Source organism: Anabrus simplex, chromosome 4, assembly GCF_040414725.1.
Source record: "Anabrus simplex isolate iqAnaSimp1 chromosome 4, ASM4041472v1, whole genome shotgun sequence".
NCBI classification, from domain to species: Eukaryota; Metazoa; Arthropoda; class Insecta; order Orthoptera; family Tettigoniidae; genus Anabrus; species Anabrus simplex.
This window is the reverse complement of record NC_090268.1, coordinates 61082296-61094871: the sequence shown is the minus strand read 5'-3', so window position 1 is coordinate 61094871 and position 12576 is coordinate 61082296. Positions and strand designations below refer to the sequence as shown.

The 12576-nt window shown below is 39.1% G+C and overlaps 1 protein-coding gene across 3 annotated transcripts in view; it reads right to left on the bottom strand.

Moving 5' to 3' along the window:
- Positions 1–7119: 7119 nt before the first annotated feature.
- Positions 7120–12576, bottom strand: part of LOC136871616 (leucine-rich repeat-containing protein 59) — a 101649-nt gene continuing 96192 nt past the window's right edge. For all 3 annotated transcript variants that reach the window (XM_067145079.2, XM_067145080.2, XM_067145081.2), the window contains exon 7: positions 7120–7787. In XM_067145079.2, the coding sequence (XP_067001180.2) occupies positions 7363–7787 (425 nt within the window). In that variant the 3' untranslated portion in view covers positions 7120–7362. The remainder of the gene's footprint in view (positions 7788–12576) is intronic.

Sequence of the window (12576 nt, the reverse complement as noted above, 5' to 3'; positions counted from 1 at the left end):
GTTTATTGTTCAAGATTCAAGTTGCAGTTGTATTTTGTTCCTTTTCACGAATTGTTTTCTATAGGTTTCTGTTCTTGTTTTCTAATTATATTTTATACGGAGGGTATGGGCGAGTACGTTCTTTTCCTTACAACATCCTACGATCTTACAGCCTCATAGGGTCCTAGTCCGCTTTCCACACTATTCCTATCTGTAGTTGTCATTTTAGACCTTTAAGCTTTGTGTATCCTATCCGCATCTTTTATTTTATTTACGATTTTATTTTTGATGTATGTTGCCAACCTTATCCTTGCTTCTGTTGGGTTTTATGTTCACATTTTATGCATCTTTTTGGTAACCGGTAATTATCAAGCTAGGCTACAACTTGCAACATGAATGAAAATTCAATTTTATAGGTATCTCTGAACACATGGAGATAACGTTGCCAATGATGCTTTCACGGCCCGTACTTATAGACATGATATGGGCTTTTGGGCTTATGCCATGTCAAGAAAATGAGGTGAAATTCTTTACATTTCGCAGAGAACCATGCTCTGCATCATCAGAAGAAAATCTTGACTGTCCTCGAGAAAGGCTTCTAAAACAATCTTTGAATTTAGATGTTACCCAATAGAAGTGGAAATGGTATGTTCATTCATCACCAGATGGCTCCTCGGATGTGGTACAGCACTAGCGCTCAAAGCAGAAGCTGACGGAACCATCAGAATCAGTCTGAGAGGGTCACATAATAAACAGGCATACGCACATATGAAGGTATAACATTGACACAAGTCTGGAATGAAACATCTCGTGATGAGGAACATACAAATTTGGGAAACACCAAAACGAAATAACAATAGTAAGTTACGAACAGGGAAGTCCACTTTCAGCCGTAGTGGCTAATTTCTTTATGGAGCATTCTGAGGAGCCTATTGTTTTGATGCCTGTCAAACCTATGATATGGTGGACGTTTGTTGATTATACATTTGTGGTCTGGACAGAAGGTCCTGAGAAACTTCATCTATTTCTAAACCACCTAAATCAGCAACATCCTTCAATTAAATTCACTATGGAGATGGAGTGGGGTGGATGCCTTCCTTTCTTGGATGTTCTAGTATGAAAGAAACTGGACGGCTCCTTGGGACATACTGTCTATCATAAGCCTACCCACACAAATCGCTATCTTCAATGAGATTCTCGCCACCATCCAGCACAAAAACAAGGCATTCTCATGACACTCACCAAGAGGGCGAGACGAATTTATGAGCCATCAAATATTCAGGTGCAGATGGACACACTCAAACCCACGTTCAAGGGTAATGGTTACAGCGATTTGCAGATTCATAGAGCCCTGCATCCCAGAGAAACGACCAAGCAAAGCTCACAGAAGGAAGAAGTGAAGGGAACTGCCTACCTGCCTTACATTCATAACACCACAGATCGAATTGTCAAGGTTTTCCGCAAACATAATATAAAAACAGTGTTTGGCACCGTCACTAAAACTGCTCACAGTCTGGGTAAAACCAAGGACAAATTGTCCCCACTTTTACATCCTGGGGTATACGAAATTCCCTGTACTTGCGGTAAGGTATACACTGACCAAACATGCCGGTCCATTGGTACTCGTATCAAGGGTCATGAACGAAATATTCGTCTCAACCAGCCAGACAAATCAGAAATAGCTGAGCACGCTCTATCGTCGGGTCATGATGTCATGTTCCAAGATGTTCGATCTCTTACTCACACAAGACACTACAGGTCCAGGATTATACGGGAAGCTGTGGAAATACATAGGAATCCTAACAACTTCAACAGGGACACTGGCTATCAGTTAAGTAATACCCGGTTGCCAGCCATTAAGGATTTACGTAAGTAAGTTCCCTTCCCTGTTCCTTCACTATTGTTATTTCGTTTCGGTGTTTTCCAAATTCGTACGTTCCTCATCGCCATATGTTTCATTCCAGACTTGTGTCAATATCATACCTTCATAAGTGCGTACGCCTGTTTATTATGTGACCCTCTCAGACTGATTCTGATGCTTCCGTCAGCTTCCGCTTCGAACGCTAGCACTGTACCGCGTCCGAGGAGTCATCTGGTGACGAATGAATGTATCGTTTCCGCTTCTACTGGGTAATGTCTAAATTCAAAGCTCATTGTTTTAGAAGCCTTTATCGAGGACAGTCAATCAGCAACGATCGCCGTCCTTGGACCGGCATTAAAGACTAAAACATTAATGTGGTTAAAGACATTATTGCGACCTTCGGTGTAGTTTTCTCACTGTGTGCATTGCGAGCTCTCTCGTGAACATTCCAAGGCGATGTCGGGAGTCGATTAGTAAATGAAAAATGCTATGAGAGGAACAGACAGTTAGGTTTATGTTTCATAGATATAGAGAAAGCATGTGCCAGGCTATTGAGGTAAAAAAATGTTAGTTGTGCTGGGGGACTATGGGATTAAGAGTAGATTATTAAAAGCAATCAAAGGTATTTATGACAATTGGGTTGGAGTGAGAATATTATGGTAGAATGAGTTCTTGGTTCAAGGTACTTACAGCGATTATGTAAGGCTCTAACTTTCCCCTTTCTTGTTCATAGTTTTTTTTTCTCATCTATTTGCTTTATCTCACACCGACACAGATAGGTCTTATGGCAACGATGGGATTGGAAAGGCCTAGGAATGGGAAGGAAGCGGCTGTGGCCTTAATTAAGGTACAGTCCCAGCATTTGCCTGGTGTGAAAATGGGAAACCACGGAAAACCATCTTCAGGGCTGCCGACAGTGGGGTTTGAGCCCACTATCTCCCGGATGCAATTGTTCATAATTGACGTGGACCTTCTACTGAAAGATATAACTTGTCAGGGTGAGATTCAGTTTGGTGGAAATTTAGTAAGCAGTTTGGTCTATGCGGACGACTTGGTCTTAATGGCAGATTAAGCTAAAGCCTGCAGTTTAGTATTTTGGAACTTGAAAATAGGTGCAATGAGTATGATATGAAAATTAGCCTTTCCAAGACTAAAGTGATGTCGGTAGGTAGGAAACCTAAGATAAAGGTCAGATTTGGAATATAAAACTTGAACAGGTAGATCATTTCTAGTATTTAGGATATGTATTCTCCCAAGATGATAATAGAGTAAGTGTGATTGTATTAAGGTGCGGTAAAGCTAATGCAGTGAACTCGCAATTGCCATCAACAATATTCGGTAAGAAAGAAGTCAGCTCCCGGATGAAACTATCTTTACACCAATCTGTTTTCAGATCAACTTTGATCTACAGGATGACAACTAGGTGGACTCAGGATATCTAATCCATAAATTAGAAGTAATAAACATGAAAGTAACAAGAATGATCACTGGTAAAAGCAGGTGGGAACAACAGGAGGGTACTCGGATGATGACACAAAAAGTGTTATCCTCTTTCAATTTGAATTTCCTTTTAGAGAACAGCAGTTGACGGGTATTACTAAAAGACTCCGGTATCTCTTTCGAATGTTGGCGAGAGCTCGCAAGTGTACATAGCGAGAAAACTATACTGTTCGATGATCGATCACATTTTATGGCAAATGTTTCAGTTTTCCTATTCAATCAGCAGCATCTAACCTTTCTTGACTGTACTATATGTATCATGAAAACATATTCCAAGCACCAATAGAGAATTGATAACATCTCACTATAAATTTACATAGGAATAGCCTCTCCAAAATGTAACCAGACATGAGAAAATATAAACTTACCTATGAAATCAGTGATGCACTCTGCCATATCTTGAGGTGTATTGCATTCTTACTTAATTTCAGTGTAGAGTATTAAAATTAAGCGAAAGTTTATTTAGCCTTTATTTCTAACGAGTGAACAACTGCTACTAACCAAGTTATTTACGAATTTGTTACGAAAACTTGTTCTCCTCTCTCATTCCTAATTTTCTTTACAGAACGGCAGTCAATGGGCATTACTAATAGACTCTGACATTGCCTTGGAATATTGACGAGAGCGCTCGCAAGTGCACACAGCGAAAAAAACGGCACCGAAGGTTGCATTTTGTGACAAATCTTTCAGCTTTCATTGTCAAACAGCGTCAGCTAACCTAACTGCGTATGTCCCATGGAAACATATATCAAGCGTCAGCAGAGAAATTATAACCTTCTCGCTATAAATTTACATAATAATAGCTTCTCCGAAATTTAACCAGGCACGAGAGAATATGAACTAAATGCTGAAATCAATTATGCATTCTTCCATATCCTGAGGAGTATCACATTGCTCCTTAATCACAGTATTTAGCATTAAAATTTAGTGATAGTTTACTTCAGCCTTTATTTTCAGAGTTAACAACTGCTATCGGATACGTTATTTATGCATTTATTAAGATACCTCTTCTCTTACATTTCAATTTTGCTTTACGGAACAACAGTCGACAGGTATTACAAATCGACTCCAACATCGCCTTCGAATGTTTATGAGAGAGCTTGCTAGTGGACATAGCGAGGAAACAATACCGAAGATGATCGATCGCATGCAATATAATGGCTGGGTGCATAAATATTGGTACCGGAAAAAATCATGCACACGTAATCACTCCTAATAACGGATGCGTCATTCACCGAGCTCACGCTGTAACAGAAGGATAATACATAGTTTAATATAGGAATTTTGAAGGGACAGAAAAAACCTGACGTCATAACAGAGTTCTCGTTATATGCCGTACTTGTTACAGTGGACTTCTTCTGTAGTTACATATAGAGGATTGTGACAGAGTTTAGTAAAATTACAGAAGCTTACAGACTGAATATTGAAAGACATAACAGTGAAGGTTTCTGTTATATATAGTATACGAGTTATACCTGTAATATAATTTCTAATCTATTATGCTTCCATGTAGTTTACAAATTTACTGATGGAAAAAAAAAAATCAAATCTAAGTAATCAATGCCAAATATCTACACTGATTGTAACGTTAACTGTAAATGAGAGAAGAGATTTTTCAGAGGTATTACCGTATTTACTAGTGTATTAGACCCCCCTCTCCTACACTGGCTTTTTGAGACAAAGAAAATGAAAAAAAAATCTTGCATACAAGAACCCCCAATGTATTCGTCAGAGAAGAACAACGAATCCATTTTGAAGCGGGTACAAGTCTTATTGCAGCTCTGAGGACATCACACAATAAAAACCACCCGTCGAAGTCATGCGGTACATCTGTGTTTCGTAGTTAAGAAATGCCCGCCTCCGTAGCGTAGGCCTACTGCAATTCTGATGATGTCGCACAAATATGCAAATAGTTTCGTGTCCAACCCGCAAATTGCAAGTGCATCAGTCATGCTATATGCCTGCGTTTCATACTTAAGAATGTTCAGAAGCGTAATGGTTAACACAATTAGCTGTCGTTCTCGGGAGTTCGAGTTTGATTACCGGAACCGTACTGCCAGAGATTTACGAATGGCAGGAAGGTTGATATGCAGTAAAATTTGTACATGTAACTCCGCTCTACTGGGGGCGTGTCTAAAAAGAGCTGCACCACCTTGAGATGAGGAAACGAGTTTAATTGAGAAATATTCATGGTTGTTGCTATTAATATAGCAGGCGAGGTCATAAACAAAGTGATTGTTTAATATCTCGTAACTCGGGCCAATGTAGGTATTTTTTGGAGAGAAGGTTTTAAAAATGATAAAAACTATGCAGTCGTAACGATTGTTTTATTCGCCAACTTATCCAACAAATAAAATTGTGTGTCCCCACTTACTTTTAACGATTTTTGGAGGGTATGCGTTAATTAAAAAATGGAGACTATGAACGTACGAAATAAAACATTATGATAATAAAATGCATTACTGCCACACCTGCAGATATACATAAATGCGGCAAACTTTCCTGATATTTATTTTCATTCTTTCCGTCGTGGAACTTTTGGCACTATCCGGGTGATAGCATACCTAACCTGAATAATTTATAGCTGTTTAGGTAAATCCTGATGCGATAAATGTAGAGAATAAGCATTTATACTTAAAAAAGAAGGATCTGGCTTTCAATAGCCGCAGTTGTCAAAAGAACGCTTCCAGTCAGTATGTATTACGTTTGAAAATACAACTCGTAACATACGCAAGTTATCAGCTGGTGGTTTGGCACGCATTTTTCAGCACAGCTTTGTTCGGATGGAGTGGCTTCTGCTACACATACACTAACTGGGAATATTAGAGAACATCTCTAGAAACCATTTGGGAATAGATTCACACTGTTTGGACTCGATAGTTGGGAACAAAACTATTTTTAAAAGATCCAAAAAGACGGGACCTCGAATACCCTTGATTGCAGTGCATGGCTGACGAGATGGCAGATGATGTCATTTGGAATGACGACATGCCGGTAGCAGGGAAGTTGGCAATGCAAGATGATAAATCAAATGAAAGCAGTGATCAGGTTTACAGTGTGTAGGCCTACTGCTCAACTGACAAGAGACAAATGACTGGCCATTAAGTTATTTTGTATCAATATTGCAAAATATGATAATACGATACCCTTATCCCTTTTCTCTACGGGGTCGAGTATGAAGTGACACGAATCTTCATAGCAAGTTTTTACGACCGTATGCCCTTCCTGAAGTCAACCTCATCAAAGGAATTAATGAGATGAAACGAATGCATGATATGAGTAAAACTGACTATATTTACTTTATATGTAGGCCTAAAATTTGTGTTCAACATTTATTGTGTTTTTTACATTTAGAAATACTGCCTTCCAATGAAAATAGCCAGTATAACTCACATACATTCATAAGTTTGTTAAAGAATAGTGTAGAACGTTTACATGTACAATGTATAGCACTTTATAGCCTAGAAGTCATGTGCTCACTGCACAAAATTTGAGGTTATCGCATATTGCACCCCCGTTTACTTTGTTTTTTTGGGGGCTGTAAAAGTGGGGGGAAAAGGCATCTAATACACAAGTAAATATGGTACTTCAGGAATACAATACTTAACCAACAATGCTGAAATACCAGCTCATCATAAATAGCAAAAATAAGTAGTTCTTAGAAGCAAAACAAAGCATATGCTACAACAAATAATAATGTGGAAATGAAGGTAAATTTGGAGATAAAAGTACATTTCTATTAACTGTGAACAGAACATAGAGAAAATATAGGAAACACAATTCCACTCATATCAATTTTATTAGCACTCAGGTTATGGCAGGTAGCATCAAAACTCTTAAAGGTGTAAGGCATTACCAGTATATTCTCACTGTCATATGCACTCTGATGTTAAATAAATAACAAGATAACATTGCACAATTCTCCTAAAATAATGGAATGTCACAATCTGTCATATAAAAACACACTTCAAAATTTGTGATGATTAGAAAAGCTTTGATGTTTGTGATCAAAACCAAATATACTAGAATAATTTTTTCTTCACAACTTCAACATATATTGGAACTTGCTGACTTATCGTCCGGTAAGTTTCACCAACCTTGACACACAACATATCCCAAATACTTCTCAGACTTTCCATATACTGTTGTACAGTTTCATCCGTTCTGAACCAAATATAAAATTCTTCTCCTTTAACATAAGCCTGATGACTGAATGTAGCAGCATGACGATAACAAGTTATTGCGATAGGCTCAACTGTATCAATCAGCTGCTTCCCATGTTTCTGCACAGGTTCCGGTAGAGAAGCAATTGTAGTGTTTGCTAAGTTCAACACAGTCTCCTGCAGCAGCAGGAATCTCTCTTTATCAATGGTATACAGCATAAAGAGTGAAATGACTGTCATGAATGTGATGAAGAATAGGATCTTCAACAGTCTTACTAACAACCCTGTAACAAACAAGAACAAAAAAAATAGTTGCAATTATAAACAAGCAAACCAAAATAATACATAAAGCTTGTTGCCACAAGACCTGTGAGTTGGTGCAACGTACAACCAATAGCAAAACTAACCCATACAGGTTGCAAGTAATCAGCTTCATTTTCCGTATCAAAAGTATCAAAAAGGTGGAAGATTTTCAATTATTGTAAGTCTCTGTAACCCATACAGGGCGTGATAAGTCCTTGCAGATTAACAAAATGGTCATGGCATTCTAGAATTAATGTACAACAGGTCTGAAATGGCCTCAGAAGCATGTTACAAACTTGGATCAAGTGAGGCAATGGTCTATGTTGTTTTACAACTGCCAAAAGATTAAGAGAAAAGCATAACGAGGCTGTTCCAAAACAAGGGTTTAAAGTTATGTAGTAGCAGTGGTGGTGGTGGTAGTTTATGTTTTAAAGGGAATTAAAACTAAGATAATCATCCCCTCATTTTAAACAGAGGTAGAGTTGGTGCAGAAACACTAACATATGGCATTCTGAATGCTTTGCACTGTCCACTGCCCTACCCTAAATTAACCCTTTGAATTTGCAAGGAGAAACCCTATGCTACACAGGCAGGTCACACTGCAAATACTCAAGGAAACCTATTATGTGTTACAAAGTTTTGTGGAAACAATTATTACATCTAAACTATTTTACTTATTTAGATCTAATGTTCTGCACTGCTTCAGACATTATTTTAACATTCTCTGAATGTGATATTTCTTGATGTTTAATATCCAGAAAATGTGAAAAAATGAATGCGACTAAATTCATAATTGAAAAAAGAGCATTGTCTTTGTTCATGCAGGGGACCAATAATCTTGAATTTCCAGCCCAGGGTTGAACTCCGTGGATATTTGAAACAACACCAAGAAAGGCTTTCATTTATTCCAGACACATCATGCCAGGTACAATTTCTAAATTTTTTGTTTTGATTCGACATTTTGAGTGCTGCAGACTGGTGAAGAAAATGCGAATTAACAATTGGCCAATCGTAGTCTGGCATTCGCATGTGCTTAAAGGTCGTCTACCCAGTGTTGCCAGGCTGTTGTCAGCTTTTGTTTTCAGTCACCATGTGCTACTGGCTGCGATTATTGTCCTTTGTTCTTTTAGTTGATTTTGCAATTTTATTACACAGTATTTAGTAATAAAATGGAGTGTGTAGTACTTTTAAAATAAAATGCTATTTGTTCTGGGCGTCGACCTATAGAGATCTTTTGCCCCTACTTGCACCATGTTATAGAACCTGCGTGTAATTGGAAAGGAGGATGTGTAGTGTGTTGAATGTGAGGAAAGGAACGTTAAGGACAATACAAACACCCAGTCCCCAGGCCAGGGATATTAATCATTTACAATTAAAAACCCCGGACCTAGCCGGGAATCAAACCCGGGGCTGCCGGGTGACAAGCCGACACGTTGCCCCATACACCGTGGGGCCGGGTAGTACATTTTAGTGTAGCTCAATTTAAATATGCAATACGTAACTAAAGATTAGTATTTATTTCATTTTGTTTAAGTTATCTTTAGGGGCCTTCATAGGCAATTATTTTATCTTGTTGACACCCGATGCTAATAGGGCAATTAACAAGAAAAAAGAAGGCTTTCGGTCGCGGAACTCCTCTTAGCAGATATTCTCATGAAATGTTGTGCGACACAAGCAAATATTTTGAGAGGAAAAAAGATAACAGTGCACCCTTCTTACCTGTTGCTCAAGTGGTTCAGAGAACATCTGAAGCCACAAAAGTCAACAAGAGTATCATAATCAACATAAGTAAACAAACCTGCTTGGCTGATGAACAAGCAGTGGGAAAACTTCTGGGAAAAATAAGTCTAAGATGGTTACAGAATTGGATTCTTTTCAACAAGACTCTATCCACAGGCAGAATTATTCAAACTTCCACACAAGAGAACACTATGTTGGAAAAATTACTCCATACACTTGATAAAAGCAGTCTCTTTCAAGATGTAAAACTTCAACAATATTCATTTACTTCAGTGTTTATTTACATTGTACCTCACATTGTTATCCAAAGTGAATTATTTCGAAGGTCGATCAAATATTAACAGGATTTTTTGTTCCTGTAGGACTGGCCCGGTGTTTCTGCTATGCCTAGGCAGGACTGTTAGGAATGGAGAGAGTGTGCTGTTAGTTATTTCCCGCCATTTTGTCAGTAACGCTCACAATGTCAGAGCAACAGGTGCACCCCTCCACTGCGTAACACAGACTTATAAAATTTCTTGTTGTGAAGGAGTTACAGCAGCGAAAATTTGCCAGAGACTGACTGCACAGTTCAGTGACCAAACATTGTCAAGGACGTGTGTGTCTGGCATAAGAAGTTCAAGGAAGGACGAGAATGTGTGGAAAATCAGCAACACGATCGCCATCCTCAGACCAGCATTACAGACGAAAACATTCGTGAGGTTAAAGACATTATTGATGACAATCGAGAGTATCAGAAATTGCAGAACAAGTTGGAATCAGTTATGGGAGCTGTCGAGCAATCATCACAAATGACCTACAGTTCCATAAAGTGTGTGCCAGATGGATCCCTTGCCTTTTGACCGAAAATCTGAAGTTGAGACGTTTAGAGGTCTGTCAGAGGCTTACAACAAGGTTGTGGAAGAAGGCGATGCATTTTTGAGTCTGATCGTCACCTGCGACGAAACATGGGTCGACCACTACACTCCCGAATCCAAACAAGCCAGTAAGGTGGTAGAGGAAAGGGGAGGCAGCACCAGTGAAAGTCAAGACTCGACTGTCAGCTGGCAAGGTCCAGCAACAGTTCTTTTTCGATCGGCGAGGCATTTTGCTGATTGATATTTTGCATGAACAATGCACAATCACTGCTGCTTACTACTGCAAGCTGTTGAACAAGGCGACGGTTGCATATCGCCGCAAAAGACGAGACCAACCGATTCGTCAGGTCATCCTCCTCCATGACAATGCGCGGCCCCATATTGTAGCTCTGTTTCCAAGCTACAGGAAATGCACTGGAGTACACTTGATCATCCTCCTTACAGCCCGGACTTATCACCCTGTGATTTCCATTTGTTCCGACCACTTAAAGAAGCTCTAGGAGGGCAACGTTTTGAAGATGACAAGAGTGTGGAAGACTTCGTGCGCAACTGGCTGGTGACACGACCCTGTTCTTTTTACGTTGCCCATACGCTGGGACAAATGCATTTCCTAAGCAGGAAACTATGTGGAAAAATAAACTGTAATTGCGTTGTGTTTTTCAATAAATGAACTTAAATAAAAAATAAAACCTTGTTTATATTTGATCCCCCCCTCGTATTCACGTTAGAATTCACCTTTTCATTCACTGTTTGAGTGCTTTTTTATATTGTACATTATTATTATTCTCCTGCTTGCGTACTTGTAATCAATAGTTGTATTACTTCGGTTTTTATAACATGCATTCTATTCTCTGGGTATTTCATTCTTGATAACTGTATGTAGTTACGTTTTATCTCACATTCTAAGCCAAAGTGTGTTATTATCCATGATAACTAGGATTTTATAACATTAATTTTATTCTTAAAAAAAAAAAGGATGGCTTAGCATGGTTCGGGTCTAACGATGTGTTGTGCATCAGCTGATTCTCATTAACAACTTGGTGCCATCACTCCAACTTCCAGTATTATTATTCTCGTATCAGAAACATACATGTTGTACACAGTTATAATTACTATATTACATTTGCCCAAAACTTGGCCAATTCCAGTGCATTTTTTGATGCTTGATATAGTTCATCTTCTGTGCAGGAGGCTGGACATAGACGACACTGGAGCATATGCTGGACGGTCTGGTCTTCTCCGTAGTCACATTGGATTTTTTCTTGATCTATGTAGCCCCATCTTGCCAAATTAACCTTGGATCTGCCAACTCCAGATCTCAGTCTATTCAGGGACTTCCAGGTCATCCATTCTTCATCGTAGCCAGGAGGTAGAGTTTCAGAAAATCTTATCCAGCCAGAAGGAACTGTCAAATCGAATCTGGAGGTGCCCCAACTGTAATTCACCAATCTACCAAGCAAGTGGCTATGCGGTTTGAGTCACGTAGCTGTTAGCTTGCATTCGGAAGATAGTGGGTTTGAACCCCACTGTCGGCTGCCCTGAAGATGGTTTTCCATGGTTTCCCAATTTCACCCCTGGGACTGTACCTTAATTAAGACCATGGCTGCTTCCTTTCCACTCCTAGCCCTTGCCTATCCCATCAGCACCATAAGACCTATATGTGTCAGTGTGACGTAAAGCAAATAGTTTTTAAAAAATCACAAGACTTTTAGTAAGTGTGTATTGATTTGTTCACTGGCACACCCGTCCATTTCTGCAACAGTTTCATTGAGAATGTCATCTGTGAATCGTTTTCTTCTCCTTTTCTTGGTTCCAATCTTCTGGGTTGGGTTGTGAATCAAGGACCTCCACAGTTTTCTATCTCTCCATCACTCCCTTCCCTCCTTCAATATTTCTTCTACCTTTATTCACTTCTCTATACTCTCCTTCCATAAATACTCACCTTGGAACTCTATCCTCTTCCATTCTCACCACGTGTCAATACCATTTCAGCTTACTGGTCTCTATCTTCTCTTGCAATTTAGGGACTCCAATTCTCTGATTTCTACATCTCATTTTATCCTTTTGTGACTGTAGCACAATAAGTACAGAATTTTCTTGCATTTCTCTGGGACATTCCGGTTCCATACTATACTTCTCACACATCGGTAAAACCCAATCCGTGAATAATACCTAT